The 25,548-nt window shown below is 39.0% G+C and overlaps 2 protein-coding genes across 4 annotated transcripts in view; both read left to right on the forward strand.

Annotated features, from left to right (window-relative positions):
* Nucleotides 1-13,610, forward strand: part of LOC145503238 (uncharacterized) — a 145,109-nt gene extending 131,499 nt beyond the window's left edge. The window contains exons 1-9 of one of the 2 annotated variants that reach the window (XM_081482728.1): nucleotides 4,121-4,397; nucleotides 4,884-4,982; nucleotides 6,297-6,389; nucleotides 7,741-7,803; nucleotides 8,183-8,257; nucleotides 8,750-8,966; nucleotides 9,799-9,918; nucleotides 10,333-10,473; nucleotides 11,809-13,607. In XM_081482728.1, the coding sequence (XP_081338854.1) occupies nucleotides 4,198-4,397; nucleotides 4,884-4,982; nucleotides 6,297-6,389; nucleotides 7,741-7,803; nucleotides 8,183-8,257; nucleotides 8,750-8,966; nucleotides 9,799-9,918; nucleotides 10,333-10,473; nucleotides 11,809-12,183 (1,383 nt within the window). In that variant the 5' untranslated portion in view covers nucleotides 4,121-4,197 and the 3' untranslated portion in view covers nucleotides 12,184-13,607. Of the gene's footprint in view, nucleotides 1-4,120; nucleotides 4,398-4,883; nucleotides 4,983-6,296; nucleotides 6,390-7,740; nucleotides 7,804-8,182; nucleotides 8,258-8,749; nucleotides 8,967-9,798; nucleotides 9,919-10,332; nucleotides 10,474-11,808 lie in introns of those variants that run through there. The other variant, XM_081482727.1, reaches the window with a different exon arrangement.
* A 606-nt stretch (nucleotides 13,611-14,216) lies between these two features.
* LOC145503226 (heat shock 70 kDa protein 12A-like) lies at nucleotides 14,217-23,621 on the forward strand. 2 transcript variants are annotated; one of them, XM_081482711.1, is made up of 5 exons: nucleotides 14,217-14,241; nucleotides 18,149-18,465; nucleotides 18,930-19,154; nucleotides 20,602-20,779; nucleotides 21,195-23,621. In XM_081482711.1, exons 1-5 carry the CDS (start codon nucleotides 14,229-14,231, stop codon nucleotides 22,268-22,270), a joined length of 1,809 nt encoding a protein of 602 aa, XP_081338837.1. In that variant the 5' UTR covers nucleotides 14,217-14,228; the 3' UTR covers nucleotides 22,271-23,621. The 2 variants fall into 2 exon arrangements, with proteins under 2 accessions (XP_081338837.1, XP_081338836.1); XM_081482710.1 differs by lacking the exon at nucleotides 14,217-14,241 and having other exon boundaries at nucleotides 18,100-18,465.
* The last annotated feature ends 1,927 nt before the right edge of the window (nucleotides 23,622-25,548 follow it).

The following is a 25,548-nucleotide window of genomic DNA, read 5'->3' on the forward strand; positions in this document are numbered from 1 at the left end:
ACAAGGTCAGTATACTTTGGCCGAAAAATGTTTTTCCAGAAACGTGATGTGTATCCCTCCAATGTCTAATTTATCACTGTGATAGCTTTCAAAAGCGTTGAACGTTCGAGAAATAATTATTTTAAAATCAGCTCCAACACTCCATCTAATTTAGTATGCAATATTTGAAACTTTATTTGTTAATCGCTTCGGCAGTTTTTTGATGTTTATCGAATGATATTGCATTAAAAGGCCTTTTTCTTCAACACTGTGTAGTTTTCTCATTATTTTGCGTTGCGATAGTAATTTCTGAACAGTTTTTTGCGGGGGCTTATTTTCGGCCTGATTTTGCTGCTATCAGATGGAAAAAGTTTGCGGCTCAATATTTTTGGTTTAAAACGAAACTGAATCAAAAGAAATTCATTTTTAAATAGTATTCGGTAACATCTGCTTGGGAGATAAAAATCAGCCGATTTTATTTTTTAGCCGGAAATCATCGGTCTTTTCTTAGGCGCAGGGCCTCTTAAGTAAGCCGTTGTGCACCGGTGCCTGAATTTGCTCAATAAGCAGTTAGCCAGAGATTAAGGGAAAGACGGCCGCAGTAGAAATACAATAACGGATCAGGTCGGAATTTATCAGTTATTTTGTATAGTTTGAGTTATTGACTCTTTTTTTACGTCACATTTTGCCACACTACCTGTTAAGGACACTAGAAAAAGGTTCATTTTGATTTGTTAATAATTGTATCTAAATCTCTATATCTTAGTTACGAACGTATTAGCAATGGTTACTTTTGTTTGTATTGGTTTTGTAATCAGACCTTTTGGCGTCACCACGCGCACATGAAAGCAGAGTTACTGTCCCTTAAAAGTATTTTTTTTTTTTTTGTTCGATTTCGCTTGACCGAGCTCTTGAAGGTTATTTTTCTCAACCCTTGGCTGAGCGGGACCGAGTACCTTTGTCATTTTGTCGAGGTTAGGTCTTCTAGTTATGGGCGACAGAACACAAATTAATACTACAGTACAGCGTTAACTGATCTATAAGTCAAAAAGAGAAAATGGATTTAACGCCTCTAGAATTAACGCCTATCAAGAGGATTTACTTTCCAGAGTATTTGGCTGTTAATCAGATTTTTTTGTGTGTGCCTGCGTAATTCTTTGACTGAATTTCGCGTCGAATTTTAACGTATCGTTCAAACTAGCTATTTTTGATGTATTTGTTACTTTATGGGCTCGAAATTGCTTAGTTTGTCTCATGTAGGTTTTAACCATATGTATTAACCATACATTACGCAACTTGTTACGCTAAATTGATAGAATTGATAGAACCTTCGTTCAGTTTAAGATTGTTAGTTTATTTGAAGCAATAAATCGCGGTTCACCGTCAGCTTTGATTTTCTGTGGTTTTCTCGCCTACCTTTGATGGCGACCTCTAAAGTAGCCCCACCGTCCAGACACGCCTTAAAGCTCGTCTCGGCTCGTTTTTGGAACTTAGCAGTCATTGCAAGCACAACATTACCATGCTACTTTTTGCAGAGAAGGTATTATGTTAGACATGGATGTAATCCAAATATCTAAAGAGCTTGTGAAACTTGGCAATTAATGAAAGTTTTAGCCCTTGGGATTTTATGCTGAAGACGATATTTACTTTCATAAAAAAAAGTGCAAAATTTCGAGGTAGCGAAAGCAGTTATAAGCGCATTATATTCTTTTTTTTTCTTGGTAAAATTGGGCTAATTACGCGGGCTACACCACTTTCACCTCTTGCCTCTCACCTGCTGTCTCGCTCCACGACGTAAAACCTAAGGCTCTCCTTTTCTCTCTCTGGGGATCTGCGCCAGCTTTTTCTCTCTCTACCGCGTCTTGTCTTTCCCTCCGGAGCCCAGGGCAAAGCCATTTTGGGATGTTGGTTGCCATTCATTTTGAGAATGTGGCCAGCGAACTGGCCTCCTGCGCTGCTGGCAGATTTGCTCACTAATGATGAATGCCGAGGGCCAAATGAGGCAAGTACTGCAAAAAGAAAATATTCCCCTTTATAACATTTGCTTTAGTGGAACTGTCTGACAGGATTTTCAGCTACATTTAATTATAACTCTTTTGTTCATGACCTCTATAGCGCCACTGCTCAAGATCTCTCACCGCCCCCCCCCCCCCCCCCGCCTCCATCGTACTCTACCTTGCACCTTTCCCGTGTCGTTAAATTCAGCCCCATTCATTGTTTTGAAGACTTGTTTAAACGAACAGGCGGGTTGGAATGAAATTTGACAAACTATATCAGCTCGGTATTCTTGGTTTAGCGTTAGAATGGATGAAAAGTTACTTTTCTGAGAGATCACAGTTTGTTGAATATCATAGAAAGCGATCAATCCCTCGACAAAAATTTGTTCAGAGCGAACAGGCTTTCTTTTAATTTATTTAAGACAAATTTTATTGAATTAAACCATTGGGGAAAAGCATTTAAGTTACGTTAATGTTGTTATGAATGAGAGACCCGTTGCACTGGCAAATGAAACGGTCTTTCTTGGAGTAGTTTTAGATGAAACCTTAACTTGGTGAGTCTCACGTATCTAGCCTAGTAAATAAAACTTCTAAATCCATAGGAATAATTTTGAGATGCAGTTTTTTCCTTTCAAAATCTTCTCTCCGTATGCTATATAATTCAAGGATACCTCCATACCTTAACAATTGTAATCTAGTTGAGGATCTACTTACAAAACAAAATTCTCAATTAAGAATTGTAATTTTGCAAAACGGTGTCATTAGTATTGTTGCCAAGTCCTATTCTAATGCTCACACTGAACCTATTTTTAAGAATTAAACTTTCTTAAACTTATATCATATAAAAATAACAGCCCAAGAATACATTTAAGCGAAAGTGTAGGCTTTAGCATAGAACCACGCTCGATGTGTGACGCAAACGCATCGTGAACGCAAACCTACGTTGAGAAGTGTGAAGCAGGTGCAAAGAACGAAAGATTTACGGCTACATTTCATTTCTTTTATTCCCCCAAGATGTGGGGCAGGTAAGCCAGCCTCACTTTGCATACGACCGGTGGGAATGAAATTTGAATTGCCCCAGAATTCTAGAGTCAGGTATTAGAAAAAGCCAAAGAAAGTTTAGCAGTATTTTTGATAGCTGCAAAGACACAGACTATTATCGTGTCGTTTCGGTCGGTCAGCTCGGTTTTTACTGTTCTCGAACTGCGGGCGCAGCTACCGTACGTGTATGCAAGGCACCTGCTTCGCTTTGCAATATTCACGTAAGAAGTGAGCACAAATGCACTAGACAAGTCCAAGAAAATAAAACCCAGAAAATAACAAAAAATAAAATCAATTCCTTGCACATATACTTGCGCTAGTACAGAAATGCTTCTCTTTATATAAATGAAGCTCCAGTGCGATAATCAGTTCAAGTGTTCACTCTAACGCAGACGCTCTTTGAGCTGGTCACGCAATCTTTCCTCAAAAACTCGTCATGCACTCACTCTACGTTAGGGAGGAGTGTGTGACGAGGCATAAGAAGGCTAAGAATGTCTTTGTCGAACGGAGAGGGTACTTCAAGGGTAACAAAAATAAACTGACGCGTTTAAAATAAGTGGTGAACATTCTCTTTCAATGGTTAATCAAGAATGTGCCTACTGAGGTAGCTATAATAAAGAATATTTTGAAGAGTGCAAATTCAGGAAGTGCTTTTCCCGAAAGTCGTTGTAAATGAGTATCGCGGTTAAGTTTCGAGATTAAGCAAGGGTAACGAACGCTATGAAGACGTCGTGTACTTTTGTGAACGCTGAACAATAAATCAAAACACCTTTACGGTTCTTCGACAGCTGAGAAGGGTCACAATTATTTTGCCCTCGAAGGAGCTTGCCCACAATAAAGGGGTTCGTTTGACAATTAGCATAACGAAAGTATTGAAAGCTAACTTCCTGTCGTCTCGGTTATTTTGCGTGATAGAAGCTAAGTATTGCCAATATTTATGCAGCGATTAAATCGGTAACCGTTAAATAATTTGATTTCACAGTAACAAGAGAGGCAGACATTTTAATTTAGTAAACGAATCTACGACCACGTGATTTATTTCCGGTCTTTCTTAGAATTATAAAACAACAACTGTATATCAAATACGGTAATCAGATCATCATCAAGGCCAAAGGGTTTTTTGAAAGCATCGTAAATTTCAGTTTGCTCTGCGTATCCCAGTGTGCAGTATTTGTGAACAATGCCAGATAACCAAGAAGAAACGTTAGGGCAAGCAAGGAAGGAGGTCATTCAAGCAAGACTTCTCCGTGATGTTATCGACGTACTAAAAGGCAACCGGGAAGCTTTGTGTCACCTACCAGAAATGCTTGAACAATTAAGTGAGATGCCTGAAGCGATTCCCAAAGTGGAAAAGGCAACAAACACTCTGGACGAATACAGGTAGAGAACTTAAATCTTTATGAATCAAATTGACTTATCAGTCCGATAGCTAATAGTATATACTGCATGTTGATTTAGACACGTATTTCTTTGTCGTAAGGGTGGATCTAAAGGGATAAATACGTTCAAGTTAAAACGTTGAGACTTTTACAGCTTGCACAAAATTGTACCGCGTAAATTGGTAAGTTCCTGCAAAGTTACACCACTGAATCAGTTACGACGTACTTTATTGCTTACTCATTGGTTATTCATATTATGCGGGGGAGGAACACACCGATAGCAAAGTCGATATCACACAGCGATTATTTCAGAGTACAAGCGAGCAGAATGATTAGAACTTTCGCGGAAACTCGAGATTCATGTGACAGGTGACATCAAAGTGACGTCTTCTCGAATTTTTGTCGGTCTGCGTTGTGCTTCACCTACCAGGTCTCTTCTGCAATGCTTACTACATAGTTTCAGCATTATTATTGTGTATCCTAACAGAAGTGAAGAAGACAAGGTGATACTAGCACGGAAGGAAAAGGAAGATTTGGATAAAAAAGTCAAATCTCTATTAGAAGATAACGATGTAAAAGCAAAACGGTAGGTAATTATGTGTATGCATGCCTTCCATGTATTATTTTGTTTTAGGCTGCCCTTTAGTAGCAGCTGTACAAGTGTCGGATGGTAAACATAACAATGGTCAGTATTAATTTATTCTAAACTAGTTGTCTTTTTACCTCACAACAATGTAGGGAAAAAAGCTAAAAAAAATTATGTAAATCATCGCCAGAGAAGTCGAACCGAAGTGGGCGGAGATTGTTTGTGACTTACCGGACCGCATCAATACGATTGCATTGTTTTTCGACATAAGTGATTGGTCGGCTGAAATATGAACAGTCTCAGTGTCGCGTAATATGTTATGGCGCGTCGCGTGAAAAGAAAAAATGCTCTTTTTCTCTAACTGAAGAACGGTTCAAAAATTAACTTCTGGCAGAAAAAGCGAAGTAGAATACATAAGTTAAAGAACCCGTATTAAAGGTAGAACTTTATACCACAATGAGAGAAAATACTCCGCATTGGAATCAACAGACAGAGGCCACCTTATACGTGTCAAGCAAAAATAGACCCCCAGATTAGGAAAAATGCTAGATTCTAGTCTTAATGGGTTTGAAGGACCCCTAGTCAATAAATTGTCAATATGGTGGCGATCAGCCTGAAAACAAGTAATTTGGCGATGTTTTACACCGGTATGCGATCTTGAATGGATATTTTTCATGGCGTTCGAAGCTTCGAAACAAACTTCAGGTGTATAAGACCTAACTTACATAGGAAGTAACTTGGGATTTTTAAGATGTCTGAAACCACGAGACAATCAAAAACTTTTCCCATATATTTTCTGTAATCAGAAGGTCAAAATAGAGCTCGAAAAATTGTCACGCTTCAACTGCGCATGTCGCATCATTAACTGTTGGGTTATTGCTGGATATGGGTCAAGACCTTTGTTTGGCGGGCTTTATTAAGGACCGAGAAGCAGTATAGATCCATAAACAAACAAATATAAGCTATATCAAACCATGCTTAGTCAATAAATTATTACTACATTAGATGAATATTATTTATGCTATAGAATTTCATATATATTGGATTATTGATGGATTTATTTAATAAATTTGTAAAAGAATTCTTTAGAATTGTAAATGTAGTTTATATATGAATTAAGGGGGTTAGCTTTATATGAGGATTAAGTTCTTCCCTGCTGGCACCCTATTTGCATGTAGATATTTATATTTTTTATGTTAATAAATAAAAGATTTATTATACGGTACACATCAGACCATTCTCTTGCGGTATATATATAGAGCGGGAAATCCAAGAGCAATGAGAGCAGTAGACAAATATTGTTTTATTTGTCAGGATTATGACATTGGAGAAAACTATCGAAGATCACAAGGCAGAAATTTTAGCAGTAAGAAACACTCAAAGTGCAAGCAAGTCCAAGGATGAGAGGTAATGATAGATTGGTTAGCATGCTTAGACAAAAAGGGCTGGTCTCAGCTCAGCCACATGCGCAGTTAAGATGTAAAGCTAAGATGGGGCTTGGCAGCAAAGTAGAAACTACCAAAACTATAAAATATTAACTCAAAAATACCAGCAAAGTGTGTTCTAAGAACAGAACATCAGAGAAATATCTTCAATTTTTGGTAGGGCTTCAAGTTTTGTTCAATTTTAAGCAAAATAGGTAATTCGTACTTTACCTACCTGGTTGTATCTTAGTAGTTACTAATCTTAGCTCAGCTCAGCTCAGCTCAGCTCAGCTCAACCCACCTTGCCTTACGTTATTTTGTCTTACTACCTTTCCTTACCTCAGCTCACCTTACCTTACCCACAAAGAACCCTCACGTCATATGACGAAAACATAAACTTACCTTAATTTATCGATCTTGTCTTATGTCTTATGGCAGCATTTGGAATTTTAAATACGTGGTCAGCTAGAGCGAGATCTGGAGCAGAATTTTAGAATTTGGAAATTCTCGAAGATCCGATCGCCCACCGCTCCGAGCGATTTCCATAAAATTTGGGTTCCAAGCCTTGAACTGGCTGACTTCACGTAACCATGTATTTTGAATAAAAATGCGTGTCATCTGTAAGTTCATTTTCATGCAAATCAAACTAATTTTCATAAGAAAAGTTTTGCACGAGGAGTCGTTTTGAGTCGTTTTCGTTTTGAACTCGAAAACGCTATTCACTGTTTGGATTTTCCTTTATAGAAACGAAGACCTCATTCGAAATATAATATCCTGACATGAAACTAAATCTATGCAGCCAGTCAGAAGCGGGATCGCTCCAGCCGCCTAGTTGGATGAATTTTTAAACCTAGCGACCACTCTCTAGTAACCTACACCGTCTATTGATCGCCTCGAGAGTGATCGTACTGCCTAACTTTTTTTTTACTTCAAAGTGACATGAATATATTACTTCTGCTATGATTTCTGTGACATGACCGAAGTTTGCCGAGATCAAATACGCACTCTCAGTCAAGTTTGGACCGATCTTAGTTTCTTTTTTCAAGGTCGCTCGTTGCTTAGGACTGAGCTACTTGATTGGAAAAAGAATAGCAAAGTAATGATTGAGAAATACTAATGCTTACAAAATAACAACAAGAATTAAACAAAAACTACAACAACAATAACAACAACAAAGGACAGATTACAATTTGTATCCGGGGTATAACAAAGGGCTTCAGTGGCTGGGAAAATGTTTTCAGAATTCAGTATAACGTATCCACCAGAAGTATCGAAACAAAGGCCTCTTATTTAGCTGAATTTAATGATTGTAATCACGTTTGCTACACTGGTAGAATTTCTTCACTGGAAAAAAAGCTAGAAGAAACTGATGAACGAAAAGTGGAGATTGAAGAAAGGTACGTTTTATTGTTGTAATGTAGTTAAGGAAAAGTCTTATTTTACTTTTAAGGTGCTGAATTTCATCGGTAGGAATGTTTAACCAATCATGATGTCTGTATGTCTGTATTGATCTGATCTGGGCTGATCCAAGGACTTAAAATGGCAGTAGATAACAGTTTCTTTACACGCGATACGAAATATGCAAAAACAACAACTACAACATCAAACACATTTCTGATAACGGACTAAAGAAGCTTGTTCAATCCCTGATTTTACTGGATCTGCTGTTTCAAAGCTTTGCTGATAAATAAGACCGAAGATCTCTTTCAGGTTTAGTTCGTTTGATTCTCATTATTTTTGTTCATTTAAACCTGCACATTGCAACTACCTTTGCAGATTCCATCAGCTAAAAGAAGTGTACAAGACTACAGTTTCTAGTAAAGAACGAGAGATTGATCAACTAAAAAACAGGTAATAAAACTTTTGTATGTGTAGTCTCTACTATAATCGATCTTAACACAAAATCTGAATCTTTAAAAAAATAACCGATACATTTACAAATCATTTTAATATTTTTTCTACGTCGGTAAAGGTAAATAACAAACTTTCTTTCTATTTTGCTTTTATTTGTCCTATTTTACTTATTCTTTATTACTTGCCACGTTTTTTTTTTTTGAAACGACGCTTTTCTGAAAACAAAACAAAACAAAAAATCAGACAAGTCATCTTGTTCTATTTTTTTACAATTAATTAATAGCCGAGCTCCGGCGGCAAAAAGGACCGCCAAGTGGGGCCCCATACCCATATAGGGAAGAAAATGAAACCAATGAATTGATTTTCTCATGGTTATCATGGCCAGCGGTATTACTCGTGGGCGCGTGCCCACGACGACGACAACGGAGTCGCGCAAGGTGGCGGCCATACTCCAGCTAATGATGTTCATCTTTGTGTTTATCATTGCAGGCTTGCGTCTCTTAGTGAAAAACGAGTGAAACAAGATCAGTCAAAAGTTGAAGACACGCTTAGTTTGAACAGACAGTCAAAAGTGGAGGAGGACTTTGCCAAATTTATTGACGAAGCCAGGGTGGATGTAATTGATAGAATCAAGACACTCTGTCGACCAAAAGAGAAAATTTACATGGAGATTTATTGTCCTAGACTAGCTTGTCTAATTTTTGAGGTTCGTTTTGTAATTTTCTCTCAGTTTAGCAAGTCGTCTTTACTCAGTTTCGCTGTCACACCCCGTTATCAATCTGCGCGCTTAAGACTGGCCAAAATAATTACATCTTCAGAAGTGACGGTTATTTATGTATGTTGATGTATGTTGATGTATGCTGTAACATAGGACTGAAACGTCAAGTTAATACAGTTAAGATTTTTAAACCATGCGATGTCTATTTGTAATGTTTGTAACCGTTGTTTGGTTTCTTTTCCTTCTAAAATTGAAATGGCCGAAGGACAAGAATATTTTTTTTCTCAAAATCTACCCGTATGACCTCACCTCATGCGAGGTAAAATGTTTCACCAACTAAAAAGATGTGAAATTTTGTCCATTGGGTATTGAAAAAATAGCGCAAAATCCGTCACATTGCCTTGTATTTAAATATTTGGCTCTGAAAGCGATTTACCCCTATTTCATCAAAAACAACTATTTAACACCTCGCACTGGAATTGGACTGGATGTGCCTTTTACTTAAATACAGTGTATCGAGTGCGAGAAAGCAAGAGTAAATTAACGCTATTTTACCGGTGCTTTGTTATATTTTATCGGTCCATGCTTTTTTTCCGCGCGACTAACACTGACGCCTACCAGACAATTGTAAGGCGCGTTACTGAGTCTCGGTAAAACTGTAGGAAACCTGAACAACAGGCAAAAAATTATCTGAACTTATTCAAAACAGTTACAGAAATATTTAATTTTATAGGAGTCAAGTATTTTGAATTACATTTTGTTTGCACGATTTAGCTAGGTATTCATAAAGATCGTTCTATTGTTTTATTTTCCTTTTCAGGCTGCCTACGAACAAATGAAAGGGGCAAGAAACGCCGCTGTTGAGTTTCTTAAGGAGATAGCTAGAGGTGTGGTTAACTTAACTCCAGAACAAAGCCGTCAGTTCAGCTTCAATGAAAAGGTAAAGGAGCAACAATGAACTACCTAATAGAGATGTTCACCCGATTTGACTGTACCGGTATACGTATAGGTTTATTTCAAATTTTCAAGCCCAAAATATAAAGATACTGAAGGAAAGTTATCTAAATACCGGAAGGTCACGTAAAAAATTCAAACTGTAATTGGTTTAAACCTCTGCTACCCACTCAACCAATGAGATACGAAATCAAAACCAATGACGATTTAGTCCTGCGCCATTCCCCGCGGTTGGTACTGGTTACATACATTGGCTTCGAATTCTCATTGGTGCATTCCGGTAGTTCTGTTTCTTGTGACTGGCCCTTGGAACTACTTTGGTTTTAGATTTTCCACGTTCAAATGAAGACTCCCCAAAAATTTCGACTTAATAACCTGCTATTTTGTTTTTACCAAACAGCAAGGATTTCCTTACTTCCCAGTATCCTTCACTGTAAACGTGCGGCGCCAAGAATCTAACTACCCAGCAGACGTCCTTGATGCTCTGATGCTGAATTTCAAGGAGAGTGCACTCACCTGCAACCTTGACTGCTTTTTTAACGTATGTTATTATCTCTTGTGTTTAAAAGCTTCTGCCTAAGAGACCGGGGCAGACTTAGAAATGAGGGTTGCCGATTTTCCTTAAAATCCACACACGAAGTCCTTATGCAGACTTATGAAAAATGACAACGTTTTAGCTTCATTGGTCGTTTTCCACACGATCAAACCCAAGTTCTGGATATCAGCTCCATGGGGGTCCTGTGAGGTTAATTTTCAACAACATTTTGGGCACTTTCCAGCAACTCCCTCACAGAGTAAGAAATAATTAAAAAAAAAAAGTAATTCACGTAAAGCCCAACGCTTAAGCTTTCATAAGGAGGGATATTGGCTCGCAAGTATAATTCTCTTGCCTGTGCTATTCATCAGAATGTAGGCCTCTTATAAGCAAATCAAGAGGAACCGGAAATGACCTAATTATATTGGATAGCCACGTATTTCATTTCCGGTTCCTCTTGATTTGCTTATAAGAGGCCTACATTCTGATGAATAGTACAGACAACAGGAATATTCATCCCGGCCAATATCTCTCTCTATGAAAGCTTAAGCATTGGGCTTTGCGTAAATGACTTTGGTTTTGTTTGAAAGTATTTCTTACTCCGTGAGTGCCCAAAATTTGGTCGAAATTTGATCTCACAGGATCCCGATGGGGCTGATATCCAGAACTCGGGTGTAAAACGATCAACGAAGCTGAAACGCTGTCATTTTACATAAGTCAGCGGAAGGACTTTGTGTGTGGATTGTTAGGAAAATCGGCCAGCTCTCATTTCCATTTCCATCTCCATTTTCCCGGTCTCTTAGGCAGAAGCTCTTAAGATTCTTACTGTGCGAACGATATTGCTACCAACAAAAAATAATTTGAATTCAGATACTCAAGGTAGCTGTCATGATATGAGCACCTTTATTCTGACTTTATTATGAACTTGTATTTGTTCAAGGAGCGTTTGGTTGTCTTAAGGTTAGGAAGGGCGGAGATAAAGGTGGGGGTGGGCCAAGGGCCTTTCAATATGTTTGGTTTAAATTTAGAATAGATGCTGCTTCTGAATAATTTTATAGTGAGGCACTCAAACCATGAACACGTGACTTTTTGGTACATTTTTTTAATGATTATCCAGTACTAGCCAGGGAGCCACCGCGCCTCCACAAGATCCCCATTACGAAGATTATAATGGTTAGGATCATTTTAAAGATCACTTCATAACTTGTATTCGTGGCGGGTGTCGAGGACAAGGCTTGTCATGGGATTTAGGCTCTTAAAGCCTTGGGGGCTTATTTATGCAACTGGGAGACGAGCCCTTAGGGTGTAAGAGGAATTTTGAATTTAAAAATGATATTGCAGGATGTTCTGCAAGTTGCTTGGAGAAAGTGGGGCGCGTGGCAGATGGAGGATAGATATTTCCAGCTCTCACCAAGTGCGTACATATTACATGATCCAACAGTTGTTTCGTACATAAAAGCGTGCATCCGTCTGTCGTGGAGAATGGTGACTCAGATCCCACCTATGCGGTTAGAATACCAATCCTCGTATCTGCAAAATATTCACACCAAAATCGGCTATCACAACAGTCCAGACATGCTTGCAAAGGGGATGAGACCCTCTGGACAAGATCAAGGAGAGGAGATTGCTTGTTACAAGTGGCCTGGACTGCTGGATGGAGGAGGAAGACTGATTCGAGCTGGCGAGGTCTTGTGCAAGATAAAACATAAACCTTAAGATAGAACAGAAATATATTTGTTAAAGTGCACGCATTTTACGGTCGCTCACGATTTCCATCCGTTTCTTCTTCGTCACCAATCCAAACCAACGAGGGAAATCAGCGATTGCCCTTTCAAGGGCCCTAGTCAGCCTCCGCCATTTTCGATGCCATCAAAGTTATTGATATTGCATGGTGGAGCGAAATCTTATAGCCTTTTGTAAGTTATGTTCGTGAAAGTATCTTTAATTATCTTGATTAGTTTCACAGTGATTTCCTTCGTTTCGACAAGCTCCGAATAAAATATAATAGCCAAACTCTCGCATGTAAACAATAACAACAACAACAAAAAGCTGTGGCTGACTAGGGCACTAACAGTAGAGCCTGCGCTATATTATTTTATAGGTTAGTCGATTACTTTAAGGACGCTTCACAATATAGCCGTATATTTATTCGCGAGGTCTCTCCACATATGATTAAACCGTCTTAGAATGCACCTGCGACAATGAACAGTGTTCTCTCTTATCAACAAGGTAAAGTATCCGTGCCAACAAATTTGCGAAAGTAGATGCGAAAATTAGCAGTCTGCATTGTTAAGTAGAGCAACTTGTTATATTAATTTAAGTTACGTGTCCACAATGGCGGTAAATGATGAAAGTTAAAAAGTTGCTGTCCGCGATGTTAAAAGTTGCCGTCACCATTGAATAAATGAAATCTAATTTAAGTATATCACAGCGAGTTTTCGCTGGAAAGCAACCGCAAGAACACATATAAACACTATTTTGATGTAAAATCACTAGATGTTTTGACCTTCATGATTGTGATTGAACTTCTACTGACTATCATCAACTTTATTACGTTTAGATTTATGCTTGCGACGCAAGTGGAAAGTTAAAATAGTTACGTCATAACAGTGTTTCATGTCAGCAAAGTTTGCCAGGTTTTCGGTAGAATGAAAGGTCTAAAAGTAGAAGTAGTCCTTCTCCTTCTTAGGGTACCCCCAGCATTTGATCCGTACTCCTGGGTGGAAAATGCCATTGCAAGAATAAAGCGTGTTTCCCAAGAACAACAAAGCGACTGCGGTAATGGTCGAACCCAGTCTGCTTTAGTCTAGCATGTTAACCATTAGGACATCACGTACCCTGCCAGTAAAAGGAAACCAGGTTAAATGTGAACGATGATGATGCCTAAAAACCATATTAAAATTAATCAAAAAAAGTTCTAAATTATGAAATGGCACCTTGTCAAAACATGGTTGCGATAAGAACGTCAAGCCAGGAGAACGGAGAGTCCACACAATAAATTGCTTTCTAGTAAATCACAAGAAAGTTCAAAACACTTTTTCGGCCGTAATGTTACTCAGATGAAGGCAGCGAGAGAGCTTCCAGAAATTGTTCATTATTTTTTTTCTTTTTTGTGTCAGCTACAATTGCAAGAATTTTTAAAATCAAAGAGTTCTAACGTTTAATTTGATGGTTACCGGTATAATTACCTGATTTGCATATTTGCACATCGCATATAGCAAAAGTTGTACATGTTTAGATATGATATCAAAAGGGCACTATCAAGGCGATCTTGCTCGTTTTCGGTCGAAACAGCTCTAACAGTATGACTACAGCTGAGAATACCTTCTTTCGTACACGAAGATGCTTCCAGAATACACAAACTCACCAATTGAAAGCTAAGCAAACTATAGCAAAACAAACTTTTAGCGATTTTTCCAATACAAAACGACTTATTTTCTGCCCTAAATTGTCGGGCCAGTCTTGCGCTGTAATTAGCAAAAAGAAGAAAATAAAAAAACCGCCCGGTCTTAAGCTTCTTCCTGCTTCTTGGTAAGAAGGGAAAAAAAAAAAATGATCCGGCTGGCCGCTTAGGGGACTCAAGGTTTCCGAGAATAAACGGATGTCGACCATTCAACCAATCGCAGCGTCGACGTTTCCGTTAGGGGAATTTCCCTTCTGTTCTTGTTGATTCCCGGAAAAAAAGGTTATTTTGAGCAGACTCAAGTTTAGTCTGAATTAATTTTCAGACATCAAGCATTGAGAGATCGAGGACAACAATCATGGCATTCAAAGGTAGGAGAATCTTTATACAAGTAATGTAGGTTGATTTTGTTCCGTATGGATAAGCAGTAGACTAGCAGTAGATCACGTAAGTGGTGAAAGTGAAACTAGCAAACAAATTATTTTAAAATAATTTCTGCTATTTCCCCTCAATTCGACATATTGTGACTTTGTAAAAAGTAAACACAGAATTACCTGATTTTGGAAGCGAAATATTCAGTGTCCAAGTGCATGTGCTGTCAGTACCACTTTTCAAATATGTAACTCCGTATAACAAACTAATACTGTGGCAGCTTGTGATTTCTCAATTCGCTGCTGTATTCTACAAGAAAACGGACACAAGTAACGTTAACAGCCCGAGAGTGTTTAAATAAACAAAATTGAAAGTCAGATGCTTTCGAGGTTCACAATGTGATCTAGCTAGCTGATTCATTTAGGATATTTACAGCGTGCGTTCGCATTTTGTCTGGTAGCCATCGTGAATTTGTTCCACTTTAGATAAATCATTAATTTGTCCTTGTAGCTTACTTATTCCTAATCGCACGATAAATAACACAGCCAACAAATTACATTACGATTTATGTGCCTGATTTCCATGAAAACACTGTCTGTGTACACCGGAAATGGGCTTGGAACACACCGGAAACGCAATGATATAAATGGTGCCTTAAAACAATTAAAACGTACAGTCATACGTTACTTGCTTACTGCACTTACTTATAAATCACTTATAAAATTTCTCTTATTCTTTAATGTTTTTATTATGAGCAAAACAGGTGTACTTTGAGTGTTTTTATTATCATTATTAGTTTTGTTTATCCATTTACGCGAGCGTTTGAGAGAGAAGCGAAAAAGTTACCTAGGACTATAATAGCCTCACGAGTGCTCTTTTCCGATGGATATGTCGACGAAAACAAACCGACAATTATTAAACGATGTTTTGATAGATTTAAAGCAGTAGTAGATAACAGACAGCTTTTGGTAATCTTCGCTCCGACTCGATGTGTTTTATTCGACATTTCACGAGTCGTCAATTCCTTACTAAGGGACCGTTCATTTTTTATGAGGGAGGGGGGGCTGGTGGGATTTGGGAAGCACCATTTAAAAATCGCATGAACCCCCCTCTCAGCTTACCAATTTTTTCACATGGCCCCCCCTTATAGCGGTCATTTTTTGGGATGAGCCCCCCCCCCCACCCAAAAAAAAAATTGAACAAAAAATATTTAGATTTCAACTTTTTAAATATTTCTCTATTATCCCCCTACTTCACGTTATTGTGCTCACTATGAAGACAATATTTACAATCTCTATACGACAGAGAGCTGTTGTTTAAAAAACAAATCAAAAGAAAGAGAAGTCAATTTCGGATCTCCTAGTTATGGCTCGCCCTGAGCGTGTGGCATTTGGCCTCTCATTGGCATCTTCCTCATCTGAATTGATGAATGCAAGAATGACGTCAATTGAGTCATCTGCTCCCCCAGAGTCAATGGCATCACTGTCATACTCATAATTGTCACTTTCATCCCTTTCACTGCTGTCAGCACTTGCCCTGTTGTCATTTTGTGTCAATGTCCTGGCATTTCTCAGTGTTGGTTGGCCAGCTCTGTGAGGACTCTTCTGCTACAAGCATGAATGTCTTACAATTACCTTTACTTTCTCACTCTTGCTGCTTTTCAAATGCTGCTTCAGCCCGTGGTGGTTTGAGTACTTGTTTAGTTCTGGAACACGCAGCTTTTTAAGCTTGGTTAGATCTTCGCACAACTCAGTCCAAGGATAATCCTCCTCCCTACTTAACTTTGCCTTTTCTTCTGCTCTCTTTTTCCTTTTAAATTCCAGCACTTCAAGATGCTGAAGATAATCCACCACAAACTTCGATTTGACAATAAACTTATCTGCAAATAGAGCAACGCTCTCTGGGTCAGATAAAACCAGCCTGCCACTTCCATGCTCTTTCTTCTTTATATTGTTAATCCAATCGGGGAAGGAGCGCATTACTACATGAGCATCATGAAAGAGGCTCATTCCAAAATGCGCAATAATGGCGAAAGCGACGAGTCAATTAAGAAAAGGTTTACAGCTGAACGATCCAGGCAGTTTGACATCTTACAAGCAAAAGAAGCAATCTTTCTAAGTGCGGATGGCTGTTCAGAAAGGGCGAGTGAGTTTTCCATGCAAGGGTACCAGTTGAAGCCCAGTGATGGAAGAAAACTGAACTTCTCCATCAAAGAGCACAGAGCAATGGTGGAAAAGTTGAATGTCATATTGAAAGATGTAAAGGAACACGATTCCACACTCTTTCAGTCCAATGGGCTTGCTTTAAAGCAGGGCGAAGAATTTGCCTACAGTTTTAATGTAAAACAGATCAAATGTACAGAAGCTAAGTTGACGAAGGTCACGCAGGACATGGAAGCACTAGAAAATAAGAAGAGCAATTATTACAGCATATTCAAAGGCATACTCAAACAGCACATCAACAAAAGGAGAAGGAAAAAAGAAAACCGCAGAAAGTCAAATGAAAGAAAGAGGAAGCGGACTGAAAACAACGTCCAACGAGTTTATGGAATCTGTGTTGGAAAGCCGCTAGGAAATGATCTTCCACAATGCCTTGTGTACCCTCCTAGAACGGCCGTCCCGGAAGAGTGTCTTAAAGTTGAGGATGTTGCCACGTCGATATTTAGAAGAGATGGGCCATACATCGCACAGCTCTTGGAAGGAAATTATTTCACCAATGCTGCAAGAAGCAGAATCACCACCAACCTTGAGCGGGAAGTCAGAGATTATGTTTACACCTTCATGTACCCTGAAGAGTACACTCTGACGGAAAGCATTGCTGCTTCTTGCAGCATTGGTGAAAGAGACTCCCATAGCAGCACAAGCGGCGACGAAGAACTCGACGACAGCGGAGATGAAGATGAGTGCCAGTGAAAGTTGCATTCGAAAATAACAGTGTTAAATACTTCTTTTCAGTAGCTACAAATGCTTTTTGTCACCAAACGTTTTTTTAAAGCAGAAGGAAAGTTTGTAATAAATTTGTATCCTGCCTTCTATGTTTATTCTATAGCAATTTTTTTGATATTCAAACATCATGCCATTTTAAAGTTTTACTAAAATATTTCACGTGATCCCCCCTTTTTCCCTTATTTTTTTGGGATGGCCCCCCCTCGGAAGCCATTTTTTTCGCATGGCCCCCCCCAAATCCCACCATTCCCCCCTACCTTATAAAAAATGAACGGTCCCTAAACTGTATTTTTTCACAATTGATGCCTTGCGTCGTGAAATGTCGAATCGGACGAACTTGTATCTCGAAACGCAGTCCATGTAGGCTATAGCTACAGATTCCAGAAGACAACAGGTAAGTTAAATTTCTACCATTTTAGTTCTGTTAACGAGTGTTTTTTTTTTTGTCGAGTATTAGCTTCTCCCGTTGACGAATATAAAGCCTGTAGTTCCATATGTCAATTTCCTGTAGTGCTATTGTCACGTCCGGGCGTGTCACTTTAATTTGTTGAAATCTATCGGCAGGCCCGAAAGCAAGCTTAACGAATCCTGCCGCAACGTTGATGGCTTTTTTAAACTCGCATCATAAGATATATATCTTAGTTAGATTCATCTATTTTAGTTCAGTAGGACAGGTTAAAAGAGTGGCCAATGTGTAATAATTAGTCTTGTCTTTAAATACTGAATCACATTGATACTGCGGGCGTCTACAGAAATACGACAAAGCCATGCTATCATTTCCCAGATATTTTCCCAAGATTTATCTGTGTTTATTATTAATTAAGTCTGAGGGAAACCGTAGTACGAAACAGAAATCTGTGTCAGGGACTCATATTTTTCTTTGTCCCACGCTCGTGTCATGTTGATCAGTTCATCTTTCACATTTTCATGAGGTTTACGAACAAAATATTTCTCTTTGCAGCGTTTGAAGGTTTAGTATATTCTGAAAGGTCAAGCTACATAGCAGTAGTTGCCATCGACTTTGGGACAACATACAGTGGGTTTGCCTTTGCCTTTAATCACAAGGAAGGAAAAGGAGGGATCCATATGAACAAAGCATGGGGCCATGACCAGGGAGGTGCAACTCTCAAAACACCGACCTCTCTACTCCTGCGTCCCAACGGTCAATTTGACTCGTTTGGATACGAAGCGGATGAGAAGTATGCCAATTTCGTTTGCGGGGAAGATAGAGAGTATCTGTACTTCAAACAGTTTAAAATGAAGCTCCATAAATCAGAGGTAAATCTAAAATCTGCGCTGAGGCATGAAACTTACATAAGGTTGTAGGAGCCATCATTTGTCTTGTGGGACGTCCCCGTGAAGGCCATGCAAGCGAACTGATACCCCAGCATGCACCGTTAGATTGAGTGGTTGGGATCGATGCTGGGGAGCCTTGACCAAATGTGGTCACTTTACTATTTATCTGTTCAAAACAGGTCAGAAACAGGTCAGCGGCTTTAGCAACGTTAGCTCTTTAAAATTTGCATTTCCTTACCTGGATACCAAAAAACTAGTATTTGAAATCTCATCGGCTGCAACTTTTTTTTTTCGTTTTTAACTGATCGAAAACAAACAGCATGCTAAATCACGATGACGCCCAGTTAGCATGCATAATAATACTTTATTAAACATCATCGTTGTAAAAATACTGCTCATATTTGTTTTCAAGCATTCCAACCAATATAATCATTTATTTGTAATAGACTTTGGGCCGTAATACCAAGCTCACGGCACGAAATGGTAGAGAAGTGGATGCTCTAGATGTGTTTTCTCACTCGATAAGGTACCTGAAAGATCAAGCTATTGAAATCATCCAAGAAAGGACCGGTGATGAACATTACAGTGCCAAGGACATCCAGTGGGTTATAACAGTTCCTGCCATTTGGAAACCCGCGGCTAAGCAATTCATGAGGGAAGCTGCTTATAAGGTAAAATATTACCAAATTGCGGCCAAACGTCTGATGATTACACGTCATGTGACGTCACATTATGTCAGGACAAAAAAAATTCCTCATATTGTAAGACAAGCCGGCTGATACAAAGATTATCCAGGAGAGGGGTTACATCCACATATCCCCAGCCTCACTTTTACTACACTAGGGTCAAGAATTGGAAAACACAGTTTTTATATGTACCGCAGCTAAATTTGGGATGTTACTTTTCTTCTGCAATGTTACGGCTACTCTAAAATTAAATACCCCACTTATGACCTAGTCTGGATAATTCAAGAACTCTGATACTTACCCTATAGTCATTACAGCCCCCAATATATAAAATGCGGGCTACAGCTATTTTAAGGTTTGAGGGTTAAGTCTTCGCCCGGTTACAGTCCACAATACAATTTTTTACAATAACTGTATATTTTCTTGCGCGCTGATTGACTCATTTTTATCATCAACAAGAGTACAGGCAGATAAAAATTTTAATTTATGCAAGCTCTCAAGTTCAATTTTCAGCTGTCAAACTGACAACTTTTTAACCAATGAGATTTCATGAATTATTTTAAGTAGCCAATCAAAAAGCGAGAAAAGCTATTGACAATGTTCGCGTCATTTTGAATAAAATTCACTTATCTTTTTTTAAGGCAAGTTTACGGCGTCTTTTCCCCTCATTTATTCCCGGCATTTGACCATTTTGGGGTCTTGTTATTGTAAAAAACAAATTGACGTCAGTTTTTTTATGCGTCTGGTTCCACAGCCACTTTGACAATGTTATGACACAATTTATCACCAATAAGAGGACAGACGCACAAAAAACTGACATCAATGTGTTAAACCGACCGATTACATGTTGCTTTCCTTGCATGCACAATTCCATGCCAAGGTTAGGGAAGTGATTATATATGGGTTATTGTCCAAGCGTTATGTCAAGATGGCTGGATATAGGCGAAGTTCGCTTTTTGTGTGCTTATAGACCGAGAAGGAGTCGGTGTCCCCCCAAAAAAATTGAACGAGGCCATGCAATATCCAGCCATCTTGACCGAGCAAGCTTGGTCTATAAATGATTTATTATGCGGCTTTCGGGGGAAAATTTTCTTGCAGGACACGGCGGGTAGTGCCGAGCAGGCAAGATAGCCCTATCTTACCCACTTGGGTAGCCAATCACAGCGCAGGATTCGGTTCTTTAGTTCTTTCTCGCTCACGGAGCTGAACATACAATAACAAAGGAAAATACAAACCTTATTACTATTTACGAATAAGCTGATGTTTGGTATGCAACCGTGACTATATTTGTAAATAAATTCTCAAAGCAACTCAAGCATCTTGGCTGTTCTCCAATATATCTACCAAACCAAACCAAACCACAAGGTAGAACCGGTGATGTACGTGATAGTTACTTTATGTTCACATGGATGTCGGTTTAACTTTTTTAAAGGCCGGGATAGCATCAGCTGATAATCCTGAACAGCTGCTCATAGCCTTGGAACCGGAATGCGCCTCTGCGTACTGCCGAGAAAAAAAGATGAGAGAGTTCTCCAGTAAGAAGGGAGATGCTAGTGTATCTGAAGTCTTTGCAAGGCCTGGATCAAGATACCTAGTGATTGATATCGGAGGTAATGAGAGTTTCTTTCTCACGAAAATTACTCTACATATTTTTTAACAAGTTCTCTGCCAGTATACCCCAGGCTTTTTCTTTAAGCAAAATGACTGGTTGCGTTTGTCATTTAACCAAAAATTCCAGGAATACTAGTGGAAAGCAAATGGAGCAATCCTTTTCGAAAATTTTGTAAGAGTGAGCATAAACAGCATCTCTTTCGGTTGGTCGGAATACCTACCATTACAGTGCACCTACCCACTTGAAATACTATGTTCGAGGAATAAGAAATCAAGCCTCTTCCAACCCTACACCTCGGAAGTAAAACAGGAAGCCACTGAATAACGGCGCAGCCAATCGTCAATTTCTAACACTGACTGCAATTTTCCTTTATGCTACCGTTTCCTGCTGAACCAATGGCTTATTTTTCATAGGTGGAACTTTAGATGTCACAGCTCATGAAATCCTGACAAATGGCAATATTAAAGAAGTCCATCAAGTGACAGGAGGGCCATACGGTGGAACAAAAGTTGACGAGGAGTTCGTGTCCCTGCTTAAGAAGTTCTTTGGAACTAATGTTGTTGAGATATTCCGTGCAAACTACCCTGGAGAATGGGTCGAGCTGATGAACGAATTTGAAATGAAGAAAAGAGGACGTCGAGCTTCAGAGGGTGAAACAACAAGAATTCGACTTTCTCGCACTTTTACTTCACTGGTCTCAGAGCATGGTGGACATGATCTCGCAGAACGCTTTGCGAGTTCCTGTGCAGTTGATGACGTAAAATTCGTCAGAAACGAATACTTGTGTTTGGGATCCACGGCGATGAAAAAGTTGTTTGATCCAGTGATTAAAGGGATCATGGAGCACCTGAAAAATCTCTTAAAAAACCGTGCCTTAAAAAGAGTGGAATTTTTCTTTCTGGTTGGGGGATTTGCAGAGTCCGTGTTACTCCAGGACGCCATTAAAAAGCAATTTAGCAGTCAGTTTACCGTCCTTGTCCCTAACAACGCCGGGATTGCGGTTGTTCAGGGAGCGGTAATGTTTGGCCAAAGACCTGGCATCATTGCTTCCCGGAAAATGTCCACTACTTATGGTATCGAGGTTTACAGTCTGTTTGATGCTAGTATTCATCCCATCGACAAAAAGGAAGAATTGGAAGGAGTTACCTACTGCAAGGACTGCCTTAGCGTTCTTGTTAAAGAGGGTGAAGTCGTTCAAGTTGAAGAAAGAAGGCATTTCACTTACGCACCCACAACAAGTGGCCAAACGTCGTTCGAGGTTGAATTTTATGCCCCCAGTAATCCAAATGCAAAGTTCACAACAGACCCAGAGGTTGGCCCATCCATAGGGAAGGTATTAGTCTCTTCTCCCGACATCTCCAAGGGAAAGGATCGCGAAATCAGCGTCTGCTTGTATTTTGGGGGGACTGAGATCGAGGTCACTGTAATTGATGTGACAAGCAAAAACACTGGAACAGCTTCCCTAGATTTTTTGTATAAACATTCTTGAAGGCTTGAGCAAATGAGTTCAAAGCTACATTACATGTACGAAAGGAATTTATTTTCTGGTTGCATGACAGAGACAATTGTTTCAGTAAATAGTGAGGCTACTTTTCAAGTATTGTAGTCTGTAGAACTGAAGTGTATTAAAATAACAGATACATATTGTAGATGCTAAACGTTATACTTCTTGCTGATTAGCGTTTTTAAAACCATAATAACGGGCAATGCGAGAGAGCACGGGTCTCAGTTATTGGAATAATGTAGCAACCAATACATACAAAAGCAAGTCGTAAACTAAATAGAAACGCTTGGTAACCGTTGTAATTGGCGAAGACTAACAATATTTGAAGTTAGTGTTTCCCTTGAAATGATTATATCAATCAATTTTTGTTAATTGGTGTGGAAGGGCATGAAATTTTGCGCCAGTAATGAGTACTTTTTAAATAAAATAATGTCACGATCTCCATTCTTATTGGCTAGAGCATGCATTGAATTCGCACTTACATCCAAGTCTGCTGACCTCGGTTCCGAGACAATTAATTAGCTCCAAAAGATTTAGCTGTTTAAAATTTTTAAAATTATTGTTATCATTTCAACCGATCTATTTCATTTAGTTGTCAATGAAGCGCATTTTTAAAGCGAGATGAACTGTGGTTAAACATTACTTTGCAAGATTTTGACGACACTTAGCAAACTAAGTATATCGTAAGGTATCTGTTAAAGCTGTATGTATGGAGAACAGACAACAAGGACTTACCGACTGTATGGGAACAGTGACAGTTGTTGAATAATAATAATAATCATAATAATAATGATGATGATGATGATGATGATGATAATAATAAAATTTATGAATGCAGATCTAACATAATTTCTATCACTTTGTTTCTACAACTAATACCACCTTAACGGTTTGCCTGAGGGAGAGACTACTGATGGCTAAATCACTCAGGCACACCACCATATTAGGGGAGTATGGCGCTCTTGAAATGACTGTTAGCGTAGCTCCGGCGCGCCGAAGGCACGGAGCCCCATACCTTAGAAAATTTGGTAACCCATCGATCTAAACATATTTTGTTGTCACGTGACTGTCCGTACGTCCGTTCGCACGTCCGCACGCCAAGGCCAATACCTTGAAAAGTAAGACAGTAGCACCATTACCATAGGTACATCTTTGATGTTGAACATCCATGTTATAGTTAAACGACAGCTGTCAAATGAAGGTATCCGCTGACTCGTATCACGTGAGCTCATGTTTAGAGCTTGGATCGTAGGCTCAAGTCAGGTCATTGCTGGTTTGCACTGTCACGTAATCAAAAATAAAAATCGTAACCATTCAATAAATTAAGTCAAGAATCTGGAATATGATAGATGATTGATATATAAACAATCGTGCCAAGATCTAGGTATATGCGATTTTGCAATTGCGTGTTATTCGGAAAAGCGTCTCGGCCAAATTTATAGAGCTTTGTATGGAGACGCCATTTTGGTGCACTTCCGAGGGGCACCAAAGTACCAACATGGCGGCCGTGCAAAAATGGAAAAACCTCCATTAGGTTTTGCTATTGAAATGAAACATTACTACTCTAGAGTTCCGGCGCATCGAAAGTAATAATTCTTTAGTGCAAGAACTGTTCAGTTGGCAAAAACTCAAGCGATAACTCCTTTTTTGACCAACAAGGGTGCCTTGTCGGGCCGCCATTTTAATGTCATGCAACTCATATACTTCGAAATTCAAACGTCCTTTATAACAAAGCCCGTTGTAAAACGTCAAGTTCTTGGAGGCTCTTATTTCTGATGGAACTAAAACTTCAAAAGAATAAGTAATTTTTAATTTTGAAAAATGATGACGTCACATGAAACCGGCAATTATTCTGGGGAGAAGGAGGGAGTACGTGCAAAGGCAACATTTCGGCGCAAATTAACCCCTGACGCGTTGTTGACTTTTCTTTCTTGCGCAACCGTCTCTTGGAAGGTCTCTGATATATTGCGTTCGTAATTTCTACAATCTCGGGTACGCTTATTGGGCATAGTTTGTTAAAATTTAACTGGCAAAAATAGCGAAAGCAGACGCTGAACAATTACATGCTCACAATTAATCATTTTTTTTAGTTTCTGAGCCAAGATGAACAAATTCCCTTCTTCCTTTATGGTTAATTATTGCACTCAGGAGCTTTGCTTTTAGACTTGGCAAATCTATATATATTATTTTTTAATGCTAATTTTATCAGCAAAAACGTGTCCGATAACAAAGACGCAGAAAACAGAAAACGACCTTAATGACACAGCTCTCCAAAATTTATCAAGACAAAGTTTACAGGCCAAATGGACAATGTTGAGCTGAAACAAGGACTCGCCAAACATACGTCCCCGATAATGACAGACATGTGAAGATGATCTTCATAACTTGTATTTATGCGGTGCATTCGAGATGACTCTCTACTTTCACTTCGCAGTTCGCGAGCTTAAGAATAAAAAAAAAAACAAAATGCGTAGCGCTGAGCCAAATAATACATTTTTTTTTTTTCTCAAGAATCTGAGCGGGCCGGAATCCTAAATCCTCGAATTTGATTGGCTAATCTTACGCACGTGACCGGTCCAGCTTTTTACGATACGGCCCACGGGCCGGATTTTTTTCCCGCTGCCTAAATTTCGCTCCTAAAAGTTAGCGGTAATCGTCAATCTTTTGCCTTTTTTACACATCCATCGACGATTAGTTAACGCAAGTTTATCTCTGTTCACTTTAAAATGGCAAGGAAAGTCACTGTAAGTAAATTCAATTGAGTGTTTTGAAATTGTGAGAGTTTGCTTTATAATTGTTTGTAGCTTGGCCCTGTAATGGCGCGTAATCCTGTGTTTCTCTCGCCGTAAAATTTGAATCAATTTCAGTCGAGTTTACCTCTCTGATCGTTACTGTATTTAGAAGAATTTCTGTGGAATACACTTAACGAATTTCCTCGCTTTCTGCTATTCAATTTACGGTAGAGAAGTGACGAAGTGATTTTAAAAGCAACGACCGACAGAAATTGTTTTTGTAGTAAAACTTCAAACTTCGCACGAAATTTCACACCGCAAAAACAACTTTGGAGAACTTAACTGGTGAAATAAATGCAACTAACACAAAGTAGTTGGAAAAAAATCTTTTTTTTTTTGATACATCTTTCTTTGTCTATACTATCTGAGTTACTCGCTCGTTGCCAAGATCTTTTTCAAATCGTTAGCAGACGGCGCGCAAGCCGATTCAATGACAGGAGTTGCGTAACCAAACCCATTTGTAATCTGTAA

The sequence above is a fragment of the Orbicella franksi genome, chromosome 11 (assembly GCF_964199315.1).
Source record: "Orbicella franksi chromosome 11, jaOrbFran1.1, whole genome shotgun sequence".
Lineage (NCBI taxonomy): Eukaryota > Metazoa > Cnidaria > Anthozoa > Scleractinia > Merulinidae > Orbicella > Orbicella franksi.